The sequence below is a fragment of the Diospyros lotus genome, chromosome 7 (assembly GCF_014633365.1).
Source record: "Diospyros lotus cultivar Yz01 chromosome 7, ASM1463336v1, whole genome shotgun sequence".
Classification (NCBI taxonomy): Eukaryota; Viridiplantae; Streptophyta; class Magnoliopsida; order Ericales; family Ebenaceae; genus Diospyros; species Diospyros lotus.
Genome location: NC_068344.1, coordinates 22,349,158 through 22,370,936, shown reverse-complemented (window position 1 = coordinate 22,370,936; position 21,779 = coordinate 22,349,158). Strand labels below are relative to the sequence as shown.

General features: G+C 40.0%; 1 protein-coding gene across 3 annotated transcripts in view; it reads right to left on the bottom strand.

The window, feature by feature from the left end:
* LOC127806173 (probable protein S-acyltransferase 15) overlaps nt 1-21,260 on the bottom strand; it is a 56,548-nt gene extending 35,288 nt beyond the window's left edge. For 2 of the 3 annotated variants that reach the window (XM_052343283.1, XM_052343282.1), the window contains exon 1: nt 20,894-21,260. In XM_052343283.1, coding sequence (XP_052199243.1) covers nt 20,894-21,166 — 273 coding nt within the window. In that variant the 5' untranslated portion in view covers nt 21,167-21,260. The remainder of the gene's footprint in view (nt 1-20,893) is intronic. The other variant, XM_052343281.1, reaches the window with a different exon arrangement.
* Between the last annotated feature and the right edge of the window lie 519 nt (nt 21,261-21,779).

The following is a 21,779-nucleotide window of genomic DNA, read 5'->3' as shown; positions in this document are numbered from 1 at the left end:
CCAATGCTTTGTGACGATTGTGGATTTTGGTAATTTGGGCCAGAATTGAAAGGCAACGCCAAGATTGGCAAATTCAGCAAAATGAGGTTTTAGAACTAGAGGATTGTTGATCTGTCACGACCACAATCAGTGGCGAACAATTGTAATGAGAAGAAAAATTCAAAGCAAGCTCCTGGCCGACGAATTTTTTTTCCAAGCGATCAGTTACCATGGCCAACGGTACCCAAATGAAACAAATGGAGTCATAGTTGAAACAAGTTACAACGATGGTGGTGGAGATACAGAATCGAGTGGGATCCATGGAGAAGATGATCGGATCGGTGGTAGATAGGAAGTTGGATGCAGTTGCGGAGATATGCGCGATCACATACGAGAGAAAATACAAGAGGAGAGAAACAGGCTGCGCAATCATATAACCGAAATGCAGCAGGTTCTTGGGGACAAAAACTCTCTCTACGAGAGGAAAATTGTTATGACCCAAGGACATAGTAGTAATTAGGTAATAAATGAATTTCTTTTAGTTGTATTGTAGTAGCCTTCAGCTGTATTGATTTGAATAATTAGCAACCCTATTAACGCCAAACCTAGCAGTCGGATCAGTATATAAGGCTGATCAAATCTGATTCAAAATACAACAATATTATTGAATGAAAATCTAATTTCAAACTCGCTCTCAATTTCGCTCTCTTCCTCAATTCTCCTTAATCTCTCTCTCACTATTTCTGTTCTTCCCTAATTCCCTCCCATTTCCTCTGATCTATCTTCCCCAAATTCCTTCCAATTCTCTCTTAAACCCTAGGTTGAACCCTAGGTACGTGACACAATCTTCTTGTATTTTCCAATATCGATTTGACATTCCCATGCTGTTGTCTCATACATATCAAGCTATTGCTAATATCTTGTCTAGTCAACTAAAATATTACGTGACGATGAGATCCCCTTTATGGAAATTATGGAGAATTCCTTCAATTTCGAAGGCTTCTACCGCATCTTCTGTGTCAAAGTATGTCTTTGTCATGTACCTAGGGTTTAGCCTAGGGTTTGGATTGGAAATCGAAAGAATCCGAGGGAATTAGGACCAAGAACAAAAGGATTGGAAGGAGAATTGGGCAAAAACGAGGAAGATAATAGACATAAATGAGGGAGAGTTGCAGACAAAGCAGAGAAAGGGAGAGATTAGAGAGATAACAGACAGAAACGGGAGAGAATTTGAGAGAGAATTGATGAGGGGGAAAATTGAATTCAATTATCATTAAAAAACATATCATTCTCTAACTACCTTAGCCTATTTATAGACTTTACCAAGGAAGGTACTAACAGCTACAAAATAAGAGTACAACTAAAAGAAAAATACATGTAATTCATATTACTAATCTATCCTTGGGGATTCTTGGGATTGTGACAGTCTCCTTGGCAACTGTCCAAATTTATTGTGCTATCTCATAGAGAATAAAGATTTCACCGACTTCATTTGTCATGGAGTTGATAAGCTATGACATGACCATATTGTTCTCTGTCTTCCACACCTCGTACATTGAATCATCGGTCTTTGGTTTAGGGGCAACACCAATGAGATAATCAACCTTTCCTTAGCCACAAATGAACATCATGATTGAATGAGAGCACTGCAGATAAATGTGGCCATTCAGTTTATGTCTGGTAATAAGAAGAGCAGAGGAATCGGATCCTCCTATTAGGGTCGAAACTGAGGGAATTTGAGAGGAAGAAGAAACTTCAACAGTGGAAGTCATTGCAAATGAAAAACACAAGAGAAATCAGATGCAAATTTGGAATGAATAGATCAGTGTTAGGACAGCTCTGATACTAGATTTTGACAAAAAATCAACATCTCTGCATTTGAAATTTACAGAGAAATACATATGGTACATATATAACCGATCCATAGGAGTTGGGTATGACTTAGAAACTACCGAACAAAGAAAAGAACTATCCTAGGAATAAAATTATAACAAATTATACACTCAAATAGAATATTCAAAATTGAATAACTACATATTTTCTGTTGGACAGAATTAGAGGATCCTAAGCTAAAGAGACTTCAAAGCTAAGAAGGAATGTAGAAGATGTGGATAAAGGAAGAGATAACTCAAGGTTGAAGATTAAATCAGTTGGATAATCCTAGAGTTTTCTTGTTATAAATCTTGTCGTAAAGTTTAAATTTATTTCCTAAGTTTTAGAAGATAGTTTATCCTATTTTCTAGGAGATAGATATCCTAAATCTTCTCCTACTTTATAGGAGAAAAAATAGGACACAACCTGTGCATATTTTCCATGTGTGTTTTATGGAATTAATTCAAGCCTCCGATTATTTTTAAGCTTCTTTCATGGTATCAAAGCAAGGTCCTGATTACTCATAACATTGGAATCAATGCTGTGCACGAGAATATGACAGAAGCTCACCAAAACCCTACCCTAACCGAAGCATCAACCGCAAGCTCTCCAAACATTCTTAGTCCTCCGTCTACAACAACAAATCTTTCCACCAATCCAATTGATCACCATCCTCTACAGATTACTCACCACATATTGAATGGGAGTAATTTCAGATAATGGTTTCAATCCGTGATGTTAGTAATCAAAGGAAAGGGCAAATCCAGATATCTAACCGGTTCTATTCCTCCTCCACCAACCACAGCAGCCACTTATGGTTTGTGGGAGGCAAAAAACTCCACCATAATGGCCTAGCTGATATATTCGATGGAGCCTAAAATAGGTAGGACTTACCTATTCATCAAGTCTGCAAAGGAAATATGGGATTCAATCCAAGAGATATACTCCAACTTGGAAAATTCATCCCAATGCTTTGAGATTAGGTCGGCCATCAGAACAACCAGACAAGATACTCTAAATGTCACTGATTACTTTAATATTTTAGTCAAACTATGGCATGAAATGGATCTATTCTACACTGTTGATTGGGAATGCAAAGAAGATAGTGTTAAATACAGCAAGATGATTGAAAAAGATCGTGTGTTTGATTTTTTACATGGACTTAACCCTGATTTGGATGAAGTTAGAGGAAGGATCTTGGGTACAAAACCTCTACCATCACTCAAGGAAGTTTTTCCAGAAGTAATGAGGGAAGAAAGTCGATGTAAGGTTATGCTCAATCAGCAAAGTGAGCCTTCCTTAACTCATCAAAATTCGACTCTTACTATTTTTAAACAAGGAGAGAGAACCTACCAAAGAGCCTAGGAAGGGACAAACAGTGGTGTGACCACTACAAAAGACATTACCACACCAAGGAAACATGTTGGAAAATCCATGGTAAACCAGCTAATTGGAAGCCACGAAAGAAGAGGGAGATTACACAATCTGCTTACATAGCAGATTGTTAGATCCTACGAGTCTGACTGATCTATCTTAGGAATTCTGCAAGGAATTCGGGAGAATTCTAATGAGAGATCTGAGCGTGAGGGAGATAGGGAGAGAGAAAGAAAAGGAGAGAGAGAAAGAGAGTGGGAGAATTGAGAGAAGACTTTAAGATTCAATTCATTCATGCCTTGAGAGTGAGATCAGTGTAAATTTATACTGATCTCCTCCGTCCAATGGGCAGACAAGTGGGCCATTCGAAAATGAATAGCTCCCACCCAAAACCCCATACAACCGCTAACTACCATGTGTTATGGCTATCTCTAATTCCCGCCTTTTATTTAATAGGCACATGACAGTTTTCCCACCCCATGAAACATTTCTTGTCTTCAAGGAATATAAAGCAAACTAGCTATTCTCGGGAATTGTGTAAGTAAATCAGGTAGATACTCCCATGCATTGTGATCGTTATGGAGATGTGACCACCTCACCAACACCTGAGTTATGGGGGCTCCATACCTATAGATAACCCTTTTATCTAGAACAACCGCGGGTTCTGCTTGGGGCGTACTGCTGCCAGTACCCTAGGGCAGACTTGCACTCACCTACTGACCTCCAACACCCTTCTTCAACAGGGATACATGAAACATTGGGTGGATACAAGAATTCTTTGGTAGCTGGAGCCGATATGCCACCTTACCCAATTTCGCCTCAATAGGGAAGGGACCATAGTACTTGGGACTCAACTTAGTCATTGGTGTTGAAGTTAGCGCACGGATGTGGATTGGCCTTAGCCTCAGATATACCTCTTCCCCTGTTGCAGACTCCCTCTCGCTTCTTCCTTTATCAGCCTGTTGTTTCATTCTATTTTGGACCATCACTAAATCCTTCTTTAATTGTCCCAAAATTTCTTGCCTTTGTTGGAGATGCTCTTCTACCGCTGCCACATTAGTAATCTCTTGGATAGCAGGAAAGGGGGTTTATACCCAAATAAGGCTTCAAATGGGGACATCCTGATAAAGGTGTGGTGACTGGAGTTATAGCACCATTGGGCTAATGACAGCCACTTATGCCAACTCATGGGATGGTGGAAGCATAAGCACCTCAAGTAGTTCTCTAAGCACCGATTGACTCTCTCTGTTTGTCCATCAGTTTGGGGGTGGTAGGCTAACGACATGCTCAGCTTAGATCCCAGGGACTTTAGTAAGGACTGCCACATTAGACTGGTGAAGACCTTGTCTCGATCAGAGATGATGGTACTCGGGACTCCATGTATCTTAACGACTTGGTCCAGGAATACTCTAACAACTTCTTGGGTAGTGTATGGGTGAGATAGGCTCAAGAAGTGAGCAAACTTGGTAGTCTATCCACCACCACTAATATGCAATCCTTCCCTTCAGATCTAGGTAGACGTTCCACAAAATCCATTGATAAACTCTCCCATGCATGTCCTGGGACAGCTAAAGGTTGTAGCAATCCCGATGTTGCTACATTCTCGTGCTTACATCTCTTAGAAGTATCGCATACCATAAAAAACTTAACCACTGTTTCCTTCAATTTAGGCCAGAAGAAGAGTTGCTTTACCTTGTGCTATGTATTTTGAATTCCCGAGTGCCCTCCCTGTGGAGACTCATGTAAGGTTTGGAGTATCTTGTGCTTGATATCCTGTTTGTCCCCAATTACTATTCTCCCTTTGTATTGTATGACCCTATTCTTGAGTGTATACCCGAGTCTGCTAGAGGCGTTCACAATCAACTGTTCTTGTAACCCTCTTATTTGCTCGTCGTTATCGTAATTGGTGGCCACCTCTTGGTACCAATCCAGTACCAAGGCAGTTATGGCTACTACTTCTCCCTCTTCTTGACATCTAGACAATGCACCAACTACAACATTATCCTTTCCCTTCTCATATTGTATAGTATAGTCAAGGCCCATCAATTTTGCCATATCTTTCTTTTGTAATTGAGTGTGTAACTTCTACTGCAACAGAAACTTTAAGCTTTGGTGATCAATCTTGATCACTAATTGGCCCCCTTCAAGGTAGTGCCTCCACTTGTCTATTGCCATCAGTACGGCTATAAACTCTTTCTCATAGATGCTAAGCCCTCGGTGCCTAGGAGCTAAGGCTTGGCTGAGAAAGGCTAGAGGCCTTCCTCCTGCATCAACACTGCTCCAACCCCAGTTTCACACACGTCAATTTCCAGCACGAAGGTCTTGTGAAAATTAGGTAGGCCTGACACTAGCGCTTCACTCATAGCCCTCTTAAGTTGTTCAAATGTTGCCTCAACCTATTCTCCCCACTTGAACCCTTCTTTCTTCAGTAATTGAGTTAAGGGCTTACTGATGATTCCATAGTTCTTCACAAATCTTCTGTAGTACCCGGTTAGACCTAGAAACCCCCTTAAGGCTTTTAGGGATGTAGGTCTTGGCCAGGACTGCATGGCCGATACTTTCTTTGAGTCCGTACTGACCCCTTGGCCTAATATAATATACCCGAGGTACTCCACTTGCCTTTGAGCAAAAGAACACTTCGACCTCTTAATATGCAATTGATTAACTCTAAGGATCTCGAAGGTGGTGTGTCAAGTGTTGATCAAAGGTTCGGCTATACACCAATATATCATCAAGGAATTCCAAGATGAAATTCCTTAGGTGAGGTTCGAAAATGAGGTTCATCAAGGATTGGAAAGTAGCTGGGGCATTGGTAAGGCAAAAGGGCATTACCAAGAACTCATAGTGGCCTTGATGGGTTCGGAATGCAGTTTTCGGTATGTCTTTTGGGCTCATTCGAATTTGGTGATAGCCAACTCTTAGGTCAAGCTTAGAAAAAATGGTGGCCTCATTTAGTTCATCTAAAAGGTCTTCAATGAGGGGGATTGGGTATTTGTCTTTGATAGTCATGGTGTTTAGCTAGCAGTAATCTATGCAAAAACACCACGATCTATCCTTCTTCTTTACCAATAATATTGGGGATGCATAAGGGTTATGGCTAGGTTGGATTAGGGACTGTTGTAACATTTCTTTGACCATTTGTTCTATTTGTGTTTTTTGGGCAGGGGGGTATCGGTAGGGTCTTGCATTAAAGGGTTCCGAATTGGGTTTCAAATTAATGGAATGGTCATGGGTTCTGAAAGGGGGTAGAGTTGTTAGCTCCTTAAAAAGATCCTCATATTCAAACAAAAGCATATGAAGTAGGTCGAGTTGATTTACCTCCCATTCTGGTTGAGAAGGGTTGCTGACCGCCACAAGCAGTTCACCATCTTCCCTTGTATCCTTCTCCTCTTCTTCCATCGTCTATATAGAAAAAAGTTGGGCCACCTGAGTTAACTTATGCTTAAGCATCTTTTGTAAACGTTTTCTCGTGATCATCCTGCATACTCTAGCTTCCTTGCTACCCACCAGTGTCATTCCTTTCCCTTCTCTCTCAAAAGTCACCTCCATTCTGTTAAAATCGAAGCAGATGGGACTCACCTGCTCCATCCAATCTACCCCTAACACCACATCACATCCCCCCAATTTTAATAACCTCAAGTCTGCCTCAAACTCTTCACTTTGCATCTCCCAATGGAAATTGGTGCAAGCTAACTTGGTCATCACTTTACTCCCATTGACCACTGTTACTGAAAATGGTTGTGTGCTAATCAAGGAGCACTTCAACCGTTTAGCGGTACTTTCATCCAAAAAACTGTGGGTACTCCCACTGTTAATGAGAATCATCAGCTTACTTTCTCCGACCTTCCCTTCCACCTTGATGATTTTTTTATTAGCCAGCCCTCTCAAGGCATGTAGAGATATCTCTCCATTGTCTTCATCTTCTTCCTCCTACACATTTCCCATTTCTTCCTCTCCTACAGCCTCCTCTTCTCCCTCCAGTAGAAGCAGTTGCTTCTTGCACTGATGCCAGGCAAGTATCTATCCCCGCACTTAAAACCAAGATTGGACTGCCTCCTCTGTTTGATCAACCTCTCACTTTGTGTCTTCGAGCCTAATGTTGGTAAATTCCTCACCCCTTGTACACCCTTCCAATTTTCTCTACCGTAAATCTTCCCAACGGGAGTCAACACATTATGTGCTCCTCCCCTGTTCATGATTCGTTGTTTCTTCATGAGCGCTTCCACCGTTAGCTCATGCAACCAGGGCACTGTCAGTGGCATGCTTAAGGGTTTGTGGTAGCAACACCTTCACCAAGGGCTTTAGCTCCTCATTCAATCCACTAATAAAACTAGAGACGAAGTAAGCCTCTATCAAATAGGGATTATGGCTGAGCATCAACGCCTTTAGCTCCTCAAACCTCCTCTGGTACTCAGCCACCGATCCATTCTGTTTGATTTTGTTAAACTCCTCCACCACATCTATCATTCCTCTCTCACCGAACCTTTCACAAAATTCTGCTGCAAATTCTACCCATGTGCATTCTCCTCTCGTTTTGGCCCATCCCTGGGACCAATCTGTTAGAAACCGGCCAACCGTGTAGTTTCGATTCTGCCTTCTTTGATCCGTAGAGTTGCAAGCGTAAACTCCTCCAAATTGGTCCACACGATCAACCATTTCCACGACGCCTCGAGTAGTGCTAGCAAACCCTAGGTGCCTCCAATGAGAGATCGAATTTTTCCTCTCTTTTTCAACTTCATAAGTGGCATATTTATAAAGTTAAAAAACCCTAGTTGTGCCTTCGAAAACCCCTAAACAATTTAGGCTCGGCCTTTAATCATATTGGGCCGAATCTCTCTTTTAAATTGTGGAACGGACTCGACCTAAGTGTGTGACTCCTTAAGTCCACCATTGGGCTAGTTGTAGGGCCAATTCTATTAGGCTATATGAAGGCCCAACTGAATAGAATAATTAAACTCTTTAATTAAACTTATAGGCTTCATAATTAACTCATCTCATGTGCTTCTTAATTAAACTCTTTAATTAATAGTTTTAGAATTAATCAAATTAATTCTAAAACCCTACATATCATGGTTAATGTCTAGTAACATGCCATGAATACCTAGCCAACGATGAAAAACACGGACCTTTTCAATTGCAAATACCGTGCAGTAAAATCCTTTCATCAATCTATGTCCCGATTGAATTTAAGGTATGGTTTTGTGACGAAACCCTAATCATTCAATAACTATGTATCCATTCCAGATTTATGACTTAATAGGTGAAATCAAAACACGTTTTGATTTCCACCTCACCTTGGCCAAGGATTTCCTCAGTCATGAAATCATCGGAATACATAGGACATCTTCTCATCTTATCGATAAGTGATGAATCCTATTTCGACATTCATAAGCCTTCATATGTGATAAGATTACGCCCAGTGATAATTTGTTAATGACTCCATTGGAATCCAAAGAAGAACCAAAGCATAACCAGTCAAATATAAGACTACCATGATGTCTCAAGTCTAAGGATCAATCTGCACTATTGCAACACAAAAATTCCAATTCGACATTAAAATAACCATTAGAAATTCTGTAGCAAGTCAGTTTAGTGTACTTATTCTTATAATAAGCACCCACATATATGCACTAGTGTCCCCACACCAATGTCCATAAAATGAGACATTCTCCTGATTAAGCATGCATTATATGTGCTAGTCTATTCGAGTTATTAGTGTCCAATCCTAATAACTCTATGACTAGGAACATTTAAGATCAAGACTTATAAGGAATATGTTTCATGATCGTCATCTCAATGCACAACCAAATTCCATGAGCCTATTTGATCTATGGACTTTGTCGAGAATGGATTACAATAAATAATGACAACCATCAATGACAAATAAAAAACATAAATGCCTTGCAATAATAATTGATTGTTCCTAAAGAATCAAAATGTAAAGTACAATCAATTACATGTAAATATAATTGGCTTGTGGGGCATAACGCTAACACAATCATCCCCAGCATCATTAAGGTAGGTCGCACCCGTACTTACCTTCTGATGCTCCGATATCCCAAACCATTCAAAGGCCCTCTCACATCGTCTAATCCACCATCGAGGTGTACTCCCATCAAACATAGGGATATCCAATTTTGGCATGGGTATCCTGGATGGCTAAGACCTCCATTCATTCCATGTCTTCGTCCAACCAAATTTTCCCCTATTTCTCCTAATTCTTCCCTGACCTCAGAGGTTCCCAGTCTCCTCTGACTCATCCCATGGTTGGGAAGAATCAGGTATGTTCTCTCCCTAAGGGGAAAATCTGGAGAGAGACTTACCGATTGTTGTCGCGTGAACATAACCATAAAGCTTTGTAACTGTTCCCGGATCTGTGCTCCCACTTCTTCTCGGATTTGATTGACCACCCCATCCAATTTGTGATCAATGGAGATGATCGCTTCATGATTGCGGTCGGATCCCAATTCTAGCTTATCAACTCTCACCTATAGATCTGATACCGTGGAACCAAATTGGTGTAGTTGTGCCTCCGTGTTCTTCATCCGTGTGTCGTCTGCCATCACCAATTCTTCTTGCAGCTCAGCCTGGTCGGGATCGCTCCGATACCAAATTGTCAGATCCTACAGGTCTGACTGAGAGATCTGAGCATGAGGGAGAGAGAAAGAGAGCGAGAGAATTGAGAGAAGACTTTAAGATTCAATTCATTCGTGCATTGAGAGTGAGATCAGTGTAAATTTATACTAATCTCCTCCGTCCAGTGGGCAAACAAGTGGGTCATTCGAAAATGAATAGCTCCCGCCCAAAACCCCATACAACCGCTAACTACCATGTGTTACGGCCATCTCTAATTCCCGCCTTTTATTTAATAGGCACATGACACAGATGTACCAACAAAAACTGGGAAGAACACCAATCTCAACCTGACAGAGGACCCGATTCAAGCCTTATATAGGCTGCTCAATCAAGGTACAGCTTCCCATGGCATCTACTACTGTGCAAGGTAATTCTCCCTACTCTCTAATTTCAAAAAGGTTTCCTAAGAGTGTTTGGATAGTGGACACTGGTGCATCAAATCATATGGCTTGTTCAGCCTCCTCAATGACTAAATATACTCCTTGTAGCACTTCTATTAATATTTCTATGGCCGATGGCACAACCTCACTTGGCCTAGGACTTGGAAGAGTGTGTATTTCTGAATTGAAGACTTGAAGTTAAAATTAGTCCTACATGTACTGGGGTTACAATGCAATTTATTATCAGTCAATAAGATCACTCAAGATATGAATTGTTGTATCACTTTCTTTCCATCCTATTGCTTATTTCAAGACCAAGCATCGAGGAGGATGATTAGCAGTGCTAAGGCAAGGGACAACCTATACTACTTGACAAAGGATGCTTTAGCCTCTTTCACAAATAAGGCTGGTCTAATAGTCACAACGGATGCCAAAGTTCTATTATGGCATAGACGATTAGAACACCGTAGTTTTCCCTATTTAAAATTCTTGTACCCTCAAAATTTTCATCAATAAAGATCAAATTTTCTCATGTGAGCAGTGTACTCTTACAAAACACTCTCGATCTCCCCATCCCATTAAATCCTATAAACCATCTACACTTTTTCATTTGATCCACAATGATATTTGGAGATCATCTAAACACCAAAATATTTCTAGTTCTAGATGGTTTATAACATTTATTGATGATCATTCTAAGACTTGTTGGGTGTACCTTATGAGGTAAAAATCCAAAGCAAGCAACGTCTTCAAGAAATTTCACAAATTTATCTTGAACATGTTCCAAACTTCAATTCACATCCTTCACACTGATAATGGTCGAGAATATTTCTCTCATGACCTTACCAACTACCTATCTAAACATGGTATTTACCATAAAAACTCATGCCTATACACACCACAACAAAATGGTATGGCTGAAAGAAAAAATAGAAATCTCTTAGAAGTGGCTTGAGCTATAATGCTTACTACCAATGTGTCACAAGAATGGCCCTTACCATAGCTCATTTAAAGTTTAGTTACTTTTACTGCCGTAATTCCTAATGTAGAAGTTAGTTTATTTACTTTTACTATTGTAATTCCTAATATAGAGGTAGTTACTACCATGTGCAAAGAAGTTAGGGGAATATCAAGTTTGTTAAGGTGTAGGGCTCACCCTGGCAGGAGAATCTCTCCTCCCAAATGCTGGTGTATATTCTCCCATCCTGGGAATGAATGGAACTAACGAAAATATCAGAATTCTGCAATACCTCTCTTCTCTCTTCTCCCTGTTCTCTCTCGTTCTTCTCTCTATTCTTCCTCATTCTTCTCTCTTTTTGTCTATGTTTCTGCTCTCTGATTCGGTGTTTGATCCTTCTAATTCATATTGGACTAGAAAGGAAGGCATTGTCAGGCTCAAGCCGTGACACAATGGTCCTTATTCCTATTAGGGAGAGGCTGTTCTCACAACTACATATTTGATGTCCTTTGTGACCTCTACCCAAATACTATTTTCCTAAATTCTCATGTGTCATGATCCCAAGGAATCCCAAGGATATAATAGTAATACATGTTATATATTTTTCCTATTAGCTGTATTTTCTGTTATTGTTGTTAATACCTTCAATTGTAAGTCTATAAATAGGCTTGAGTAATTAGAGAAACCAGCTTAATGAATGAATGATTTGAATTCTCTCATTTTCCCTCTCTCAATTCTCCTAGTTCTCTCTCTTGTCTTTCTCTCTTCTTCCTCAGTTCTATCAGTTTTGTTCTTCCCTCCCTTTCTGCCCTATCTACCTCTAATTCTTACCAAATTCCTTCCTAGACCCTAGGCAAATCCTAGGGTCGTAACAATGGCATCAAAGCCAATCCTTCATTGGCTGTGATTTCAATCAAACTCTGGTGAAGACGAGGCTGAGGTGATTTCGGAAATCTGTAATTCATGCACGTTCAAGCAACAATTGAGTCCGGAGAACTTGTATGCGATTGAGTTCAGAATTGAGATTTGGATCTGTCCGATCTAAGAGGAGAAGCGGAACTTAGATTGATCCTAGAAGGCAAATGTTATTGGCGACATCGGAATCGTTAAACGGAGGAGGGCGGCTCGAATTGGTGTTGAGATCCGACGGATTCTGAGTGATTTGAGATCAGGCGAGTGACTCGGAATTGAGGTGTGTTGAATCACAAAAGAAGTGACAAAGTGTGGCGAAGCAAAATCGTATCCGATCAGGCAGCTTTCAGAATCGGGGATTTGTAGCAAGGTCTGACAGAGGTTGATGCTCGAAATCGAAAGACTATCTTCAGCTACGAAATCAAAATCAGGAAGGCATTGCAAGCTGAAAGAGTTCCAACCAGACATTGATTTAAAATTTCAAGCGAATCAGAGGGCACAGCGGAAGTAGCACCGAAAACAAGAAGCTGGTCGGTGATTGGGTGTGGAATCGAATAAGTTACGAAAAGAGATTCAAGAAGCAGCAAACTCTGGGAAATTCTGGAGCCAATTGGACGGTGATTGGGCATGGGTTGGGGCGATTATTGAATCTGATTGACCGAAGGAAGCTAGCAATCGATTCGGAAGCCTCTTATTGATCCAACGAAAACTCTGTGATATAAGTAAAAGCCTCTTTGTCAGGTTCTAATTTGTCATTCGTTAATTTCATGTGCCTCGAGAAGTTTCCTTCAGATTCTCGGATGGTATGAACTGGAAATTGCTTGGATTTTGATCGTGTTTCTGAAGTTTGGAGTCATCGCTTACTGAGCTGCTCCAATTTATTGCCTAAGATCGGTCGGATTAACTGAATTGAGAGACAAAGACACCGATTCCAGCTAGAGGGGAAGTCACTATTGGCTGTTGCGATCAACTTTTGGCTGCTACTCACTTGATCAAATGGTGATTTTGATTCTGTCAGGTTAAATAACAGACCAGTCCGCGTAATGTGTTGTTGTTTGTGATCAGAAGGCAGCAAGGCCAAGCAACGCAGGATCCAGAAAGAGAAATCCAGCTTTAGGTGCATGTTGTGGCTGCCGCATTGATTTGTCCTAACACCAAGCGGTTAGGCAAAATCGATTGGGCAACTTGGAGATCAACCATGGCTTAATTGAGATTGAGGCAAGTAGGAAGCTGTGGTCGAAAGTGGTAAGAAGGGAATCGATATTTTCCAGAAGCAGCTTGTGGTCTTTGGAAGCTATTACAGGGGCGGGCGATTGCTGGTCTACAGCGATTCCGATCTGATTTTGAACGAGACTCAGGGAGCCGAGTGATTGTCACGGCTGCATTTCGAATCAGGCAATTATTGGAGGTTGTTCAGCAACAGCTGAACTTTGGAGGTTGCTCTTGCATCGGAGAGTAAGGAAGATTACACAAAACAACGCCCTATGGAAGATCAATTTTCTGAGGCAGTTGATCATTTTAAGAGGCGGAATTCTGAAGTTAAGGAATCTAAGGCAACACAGGAGGCAATGACCCACAGCCAGGAGGATATTGCGGCCAACAAAGCAAACATGCGTTGGGATCTAGCTGATCTAGCTGCCTCTCGAGAAAGAGTGCAAAGTGACTTGGAAAGGCATAGGGAGATGATGGAGCAACATGTCCAACAGATCAACAGCATGTTCAACATGCTGTCTTCACTACCTCGATGCCGGCTATCACCGAATTTTCCTCCCCGGGCAATAGCTGATCCAATTCTGCCCAGCTAGGGCACCCTTCCTATGACCTATGGCTTGCAAGAAGCAGAGGAACTACTGGCCTTGAAACCGAAAATTCAGGTAAGATGTTCATCTTCCCACACTTCCAATCATACTCTAATGTCTAGGGAAGGGGAGATCAAGTGGATTGATCTTGTTGGAAATTTACATGACCAATTTGGGAAGAAAAACATGATTAAGGTGACTAAGGAGTTCAACAAATTAAGTCAGGAGGGATCGGTGACAGATTATTGGGATAAATTTGAGGAGTTAAGGTCCCTAGTGTGGAGTGATCAGCCAACCCTGACAGAGCGCTATTTTGTATTAAGATTTGTTAGCGGTTTGAAGGACAAACTAAGATTAATGGTCAAAATGATGATGCCGACAACTGTGAAAGAGGCGGCCGAGCGAGCAAGGCTGCAGGAACTCGCCTTGGAAGCCATTTTTAGGAAGCAGGAGCTGCAGCCTAACAGTTATATTAAGGGCAGCCAACTGATTGAGGGAGCTTTTAAGGCTGCAAATCATGCCAAGCATGAATCGGAGGAAAAATTGGAGTTGGACCGGCCAATTGTAACTAAAGAATTCAACAAGGAAGAGAGATTGGACAAGGCTATCGGTGGGGATCACTATTCATATCTGCTGGAGGTTGATGTATCAGCACTAGAAGTGAAGGATGGCGATGGTGATAGCGTCCTTACAGCTGATGAAAAGTATGAGGCTGATAAAGACCTAAGGATAAGGACGGTAGCTGCAAAGAATGAGGAAAAACCTGAATTGGATCAGACAATTCAGGCTGCCAAGGAAGTGATGGTAATTGTTGAAGAAGCTATCAAGTTTCCACTGGCAAAAAAATCTTCTGGAAGTGGGTTTTTAGTGTACACCAACAATCGGGAAGTTAAAGATACCCCAATTGAGGACACCTCTACTAAAGAGAAAGAAGATGTTGGGAAGACGGTGGGGAAATTCTTTGTGGAAGGAAATGAGACTTTTGCTGCTTTAATAGTTCTTATTTCCATTGGAAAGCAGTAGCATCGAACCAAGTTTTGGCATGTAAAGTAGTTTGACTTACTCTCTATGGTTGGAGAGGTTATGGTGGAAGGCGTGACAGGTCAACTGGAATTAATTTTGGGAGCAACAAGGAATGGGTGGATGGCTGGAACAGGTGCGGCAGCAAATCATGGTACTGCTGTTTTTGGAGGAAAAGACACAGAAAGGCAAAAGAAAAGAAAAGTAAGAGATAAGAACAAGAAAAGGCGAAGAAGAAACTAGATTGTTAAGGCTGGAATTGGCTGAATAATAGGCTTAGCAGCAGTCAATTCTTGGGGACAAGAATTGTTTGAAGGGGTGGGGATTGTCATGACCCCAAGAATATAATAGTAATACATGTTATATGTTTTTCCTATTAGTTGTATTTTTTGTTATTGTTGTTAATACCTTCAATTGTAAGCCTATAAATAGGCTTGAGTAGATAGAGAAAGCAGCTTAATGAATGAATGATTTGAATGCTCTCATTTTCCCTCTCTCAATTCTCATAGTTCTCTCTCCCGTCTTTCTCTCTTCCTCCTCAATTCTGTCTGTTTTGTTCTTCTCTCCCTTTCTGCCCTATCTACCTCTAATTCTTACCAAATTCCTTCCTAAACCCTAGGCAAATCCTAGGGTCGTAACATCTTGCTCCTGAGATATTTGGTTGTGTTATGTATGTACAAAACAATATCTCTCGAACCAAACTGGATCACAAGGTCATCAAATGTATCTTATCAGGTACTCTCCCTCCCAAAAGGGATATAAGAGTTTATTGTCCTAACACTAGAAAAATCCTTGTGTCCACTAATGTCACTTTTTATGAAGACCTATTTTTCTACAAGCCTCCAGTCCTCTTTCCTGAGGCTCAAAGGTCATCAGGAACTCCTATTCCCTCATTTTGTCCCCTTGATTTTAATCTGCCAGTATGCTCTCAAGGGGGAGCATCAATTCCTAACAGCATAGTGGTAGATCTTATTCCTTCTAATCCCTCTAATCTTGCTTATTCATCTCCCTCTAAGCCAGAAACAACAACCCCTTCTCTTGGTCCAGTTGTTTCCTCTCTTGATCCTAGTCCTTATTCAGCTGACAGCCCTCTGTTTGTGTACTCAAGACGGCCTAAAGGCCATTCTCAGTCTCAGCATGGTCAGCCATCACTTCCAAAGGCTGGTCCACTAGAGGACAACACTAGAGAGGAAAGCACAGAAGTTCACAGCACTGACAATGGTGCTGCAAGCAAGGATGACCTAGATCGGGCTATGCCTATTACTCTACAGAAAAAGGTAAGATCATAAGTCAAATTGTCATGACCCAAGGAACAATAAAGGGGCAATATGGTAATGCATGTAAGCTAAATACTATTATATTTCCTACTCTATCCTTGGAGATCCTAGGGGTCATGACAAAGGTATGGTCGGCTTGCCCTTGTTTATATCCCACTCGGCTTAAGGTCATGCTAAATTTCTTGAACCAGACCCTAGGGGACTACTTTAATCTGTATAGGGACCTCTTGATCTTGCACACACTGTCACAACCAGCTCCTTGTTCAAAACATAGAGGCATCTTCATGTATATCTCCTCATCCAACTCACCATTTAGAAATGCATTTTTGATATCAAATTGAAACAATGGCCAATCTAAATTAACAAGAAGGGAGAGTAATACCCAAATGGAATTAAGTTTGGCCACAGGAGCAACAGTATCCTCATAGTCAATCCCATAAGTTTGTGTAAACCCTTGAGCCACCAATCTAGTCTTGTATCTTTCAATACTTCCATTTGTATTATTCTTCACAGAAAAAACCCATCTACATCCTACTACCTTTTTGTTTGAAGGTAGTTTTACAATATCCCAAGTATTGCTTTTAACCAAGGCATTCATCTCCTCCATAACTACAGCCTTCCACTTAGGGTCATTCATAGCTTCTTAAGACATTTTTTGGAATTCTAATGCTATCAATTTTTGCAACAAACCCTTTGAACTGAGGGGATAATTTAGCATAAGTCATGTGATAAGACATAAGATACTTGTGTCATGACCCCGAGGATCCCCAAGGATAGAGTAGGAAATATAATAGTATTTAGCTTACATGCTTTACCATATTTTGTAATTTCCTTTACTTTTTCTGTTATAGATATTTGTTTTAGCTATAGGCAATTGTGGTCACTGTTGTAACTGCACATGGGTGCATGTGCAATGCTGTGAGGCTAGAGCTAGAGAGGATGGAAAGGCATGTTGAATGATAATTGAATATTCTCATTTCTCTCTCTAGAATTCTCTCCCAATCTCCCTCTAGTTTCCCTCAGTAACTCTCCCTCATTTCTCTCTAATTTCTCTCCCATTTCTGTCCAAATTCCCTCTCCAATCGTTTTGTTCTTAATCTTCAGCATCTCAGATCCTTCCGATTTCCAATGTAACCCTAGGCTAAACCCTAGGTACACGACAACCTTGTTTATAAAACACATGGCAAGAGTAAAGAGAGTTAAACTAATTATTTATGTTGATGACATTATTGTGACAAGGGATGATTTATAGAAAATTGAAAGCTTGAAACAGCAACTGATGACAGAATTTGAGGTAAAAGACCTAGAAATTATAAGGTACTTCCTAGGAATGGAGGTAGTTAGGAGCAAGGAAGGCTTATTCATTTCACAGCAGAAATATACCCTGGATCTACTAAAAAATACAAGAATGTTGGCATGCAAGCCTATTGGGACTCTCTTAGAAAAGGGCTGGAAAATTGAAGAGGAAGGGGATGATACCCCCATAGATAAGGAGAGGTACCAGAGATTGGTTGGAAGACTAATATATTTGTCACTTACTAGGCCGAACATAGCCTATGCAGTAAGTATAGTAAGTCAATATATGCATTCTCCTACTCAAAGACACTTAAAAGCTGTGTTTCATGTCTTGAGATATCTCAAAGGAAAGGCTTACTGTTCAAGAAGACTGAGGAAAGAGGAATTGAAGGCTTTGTGGATGCAGATTGGGCAAGGTCTCATGAGGACAATAGATCAACCTCAAGCTATTGCACTAAGCTATAAGGAAATGCGGTTACATGAAGAAGTAAGAAGCAATCAGTGGTGGCCCGCAGCAATGCTGGAGCCAAATTCTGAGCCATAGCTCAAGGAATTTGTGAGGTAATCTGGTTAGAAAGGCTAATGGAAGACTTGGGGATACCCTTAACTCTACCAACAAGGGTTTATAGTGATAGCAAATCAGCTATAAATATTGTGAAAAATCCAATTTAGCATGACCGAATGAAACATGTGAAGATAGATCGAAGTTTTACAAAAAGGGAGATCAAAGAAGGTGGGATCAATTTGTCTTATATTCCTACCACTGGTCAAATAGCTGATGTATTCACAAAAGCAGCTGCAAGACCAGGGTTTGAATCATTAATTAGCAAGTTGGGAATGACTTGCATCTATTCTCCAGCTTGAGGGGGAGTGTTGGATGGAATTAGAGGATCCTAAGCTAAAGAGACTTCAAAGCTAAGAAGGAATGTAGAAGATGCGGATAAAGGAAGAGATAACTCACGGTTAAAGATTAAATCAGTTGGATAATCCTAGAGTTTTCTTGTTGCAAATCTTGATGTAAAGTTTAAATTTATTTCCTAAGTTTTAGGAGATAGTTTATCCTATTTTCTAGGAGATAGATATCCTAAATCTTGTCCTACTTTATAGGAGAAAAAGTAGGACACAACCTATATATATTTTTCATGTGTGTTTTATGGAATTAATTCAAGCCTCCAATTATTTTTTAGGCTTGTTTCATTTTCTACAGTTTAGGTGCTGGTACATTATGCATCCAAGGCCAAATTCAAGTGGCCTACTTAAGCCAAGGTTGTTTGCTAGCAACTAACTATACCAACATGCCTCTTGCTGAGGAACTTGCAGCTGGGATAGAACTTAACTAAATAAAAACAAAATTTGATTACCAAGCACAAAAAAAAAAAAAAAAAAAATCAGAATTTGACAAAACCCTGACCTAAAAACATAGTGACCCCAAATTTTGATTGAAATTTAAGATAAGATATGATTTAAATTCACAAGAATGGGTATCCAGTAGATATTTTCGTTACCTAATGGGGACAAGGATGGGGGACTAAGTATATTAACCAACAGATAAAGCTAATAGGAAGGAATTATGGGTGGGGGGGAAGGTTCACCTGGTCCATATCTAGAAATTATTATTCCTAAAAACAAAACAGTGTTATACACCTAATACTTCCCCCCCTGCACTTAGTCCATATCTGATCCATTGTCATTTCTAACCAAAAACAGTGTTCATGATGTACAACCCCCCACCCCATTCCCCCAACATGAAAAAAATAAGGTGGACATGGAGGCCATGCAAGATCATTTATATTGACATATATTTCACATCAGCAACTCACAGATTTGATAAAGGATTTAACCCAAAAATGGATAATTTGATTAATAGAGTATGTATATATAGTTCGCAAAACATAAATTCAATTTCTGTTCTCAACTTGACTGTTCATATCTGCCACATGTCAAAATATGTGAATTATATTCTGGCTGGTGTAAGAACATAAGGCTGCACTTTTGAGATAACTTATCAGAAAAGAGACTATGCTGTAAGGGGACAGACAGGTGTGGAGAGTCACTTGCTTAACCATGCCAAAAGTACCAAGTATGTCACCATGAGCAACAGAGCATTCAAGGGAAGACTTGATGGAATAAGAATGGAAGTGCCTCAAGGGCATCTAGATGGGCAAATCATGAGTTGGTTCTCGGTCTTTTTTCCCAATGAAACATCACATATTTAATGCTTGGCCAATGTAACATGATGCAAGGAAGAGTGTCGAGATATGTGATCACAGCCAGATTTTTGTTAGTTTGACAATGATGCAGTGGCATCACACAAATAACACGAAGGATTAGCATCAAGATGAAGAGTTGTCTTCAAATTTTCATATTTTGTGATTATTGTGCAGGAATTTCTAAGAACCATCAAATTTACATTCCTTATATAAAAAAAAAGATAAATACAAAGAAAAATAAAAAATCCTACTTCCAACGTTGTAGATACAATTTCAACCAAACCACCATTGAGGACCACATAACATTGCAATACATATTTTGATGTGCTTATCAAGTATTCTTGTCTAGTACATATTGAGGCACCCAATTCAAAGTGTCACACAAGATAGAAAGCTATGAACACTCCTCCCTTCCTCTTTCCTTGTCTTGACAGAGTAACAAATTGCTACTCCAGCACAATTATTTGAGTTATCAAATATTCCATATTTTAACTCCAAATGTAAGGTGAATCACACAATGCTAAATATACTTATAATCCTTGGATCACATAGTTGATTTCTAAACTTTTCATTTGCCTTGACAACTTTTAAATTTCACCATTTTCACAGGCAAAGATGACAAAGCATGCGACAAGTTTGTGATCAATCCTGCTGGTTGAAAGAAAAGAAAAAGAAACTCAAACCTGGTCTTCAGTACAATTCAAGTAGTTTAATACACGTATAAAAAATCAAAAACTAATCTGTATGGCAAAGGATCGGATTAATGCCATGCAAAAGAATCCTCGAGATAGCAAGCTTGTCAGAGTACAACTTATCAGGGTTATAGTTACAACCATACAGCTAGCTCCAATCAATTTCATTCATACATAATGTGCCATGGCCTAAACATTGGTACATTGATGAACATTTGCATTTCATAGACTTCAGCAATTCAATTGCTATGAAATTAATGTTATTCCAGATAACTTTCTTGCAAAGAATCTGGAGCCTGAAGCTCAATTAATTAGCCCAAACGCGAGATTATGATTTTTATTAATAACAAAAATCCAAGGGAATTACACGGCTTGGCAGTTGCATCTAGAAACCAAGAGATAAGAAACCAGAGCCCCAATTAAAACATTAAACACAAATGGGTCTGAAACAATAACAACAACAACAAAAAATCATTTAAGAAACTTACAGTTTTAGTGGACCCTTGATCTGAAGCCCCAATATCTTCAACATCAGGAACATATGTTGATGGAACATGGCCAGGCTCTGTGAGAACACAGATCGAGAAGGAGAAAACACAGAGAGAGGCCAAGAGAGTGAAGATGAGAGCGTTCAACGAGCCAGCTGAGCTCTGCAAACCCAACCAATCCTCCAAGAAAATGAAGATTGTGACATAGTAAACAAAACCCAGAAGGATGATCGCTAAGAAAACTGGCACTGACACGAATCTTTGCCACTTCATCGATCTTTATTTCTTGGCCTTGAGGAAGAAAACCCCCAGATTCTCGATTTGTATTAATAAAAAAATAAAAATAAAAAATCCGCGAGAGTTCCTGTTCGGCATCGTAGGAGAATGTATAAAATAAAATGGGCCTCCTCCAGAACCCCATATCAGTCTCATATCCATGTCTATGGGCCTCCAGAAGCCCAAAAGCAAGCCCAGAGTAAGACACTACTGGTGCCCTTGGGCCAACAATTATTTGACCAGCAATTGTATTTTTGTTGCAAATACAAGTAACTAGAGATAAAAGTCCAATTTACCTATTGGAATGGAACCTATGATTTATTTTGTAAGAAGTATATGTATGACAGTCGGGTAAATCAAACCAAAAGTCACAAAATTTTGGTGTTATTCTTAATTTAATCACTAAATTTCAATTTCTTGCAAAGCGATAACAAGACTTTAAAATGTTTTACAATGTGATCACTAAAATAATTTTTTGATGGTTCCTAGCCAAAATTCCTGACGTGACGATGATGTGACGATAATGTGGCCATTGCCACATCAGCAATTTTGGTAAGAAATTATCCAAAAATCACTTTAGTGACTATATTGCAAAATATTTTAAAGTTTT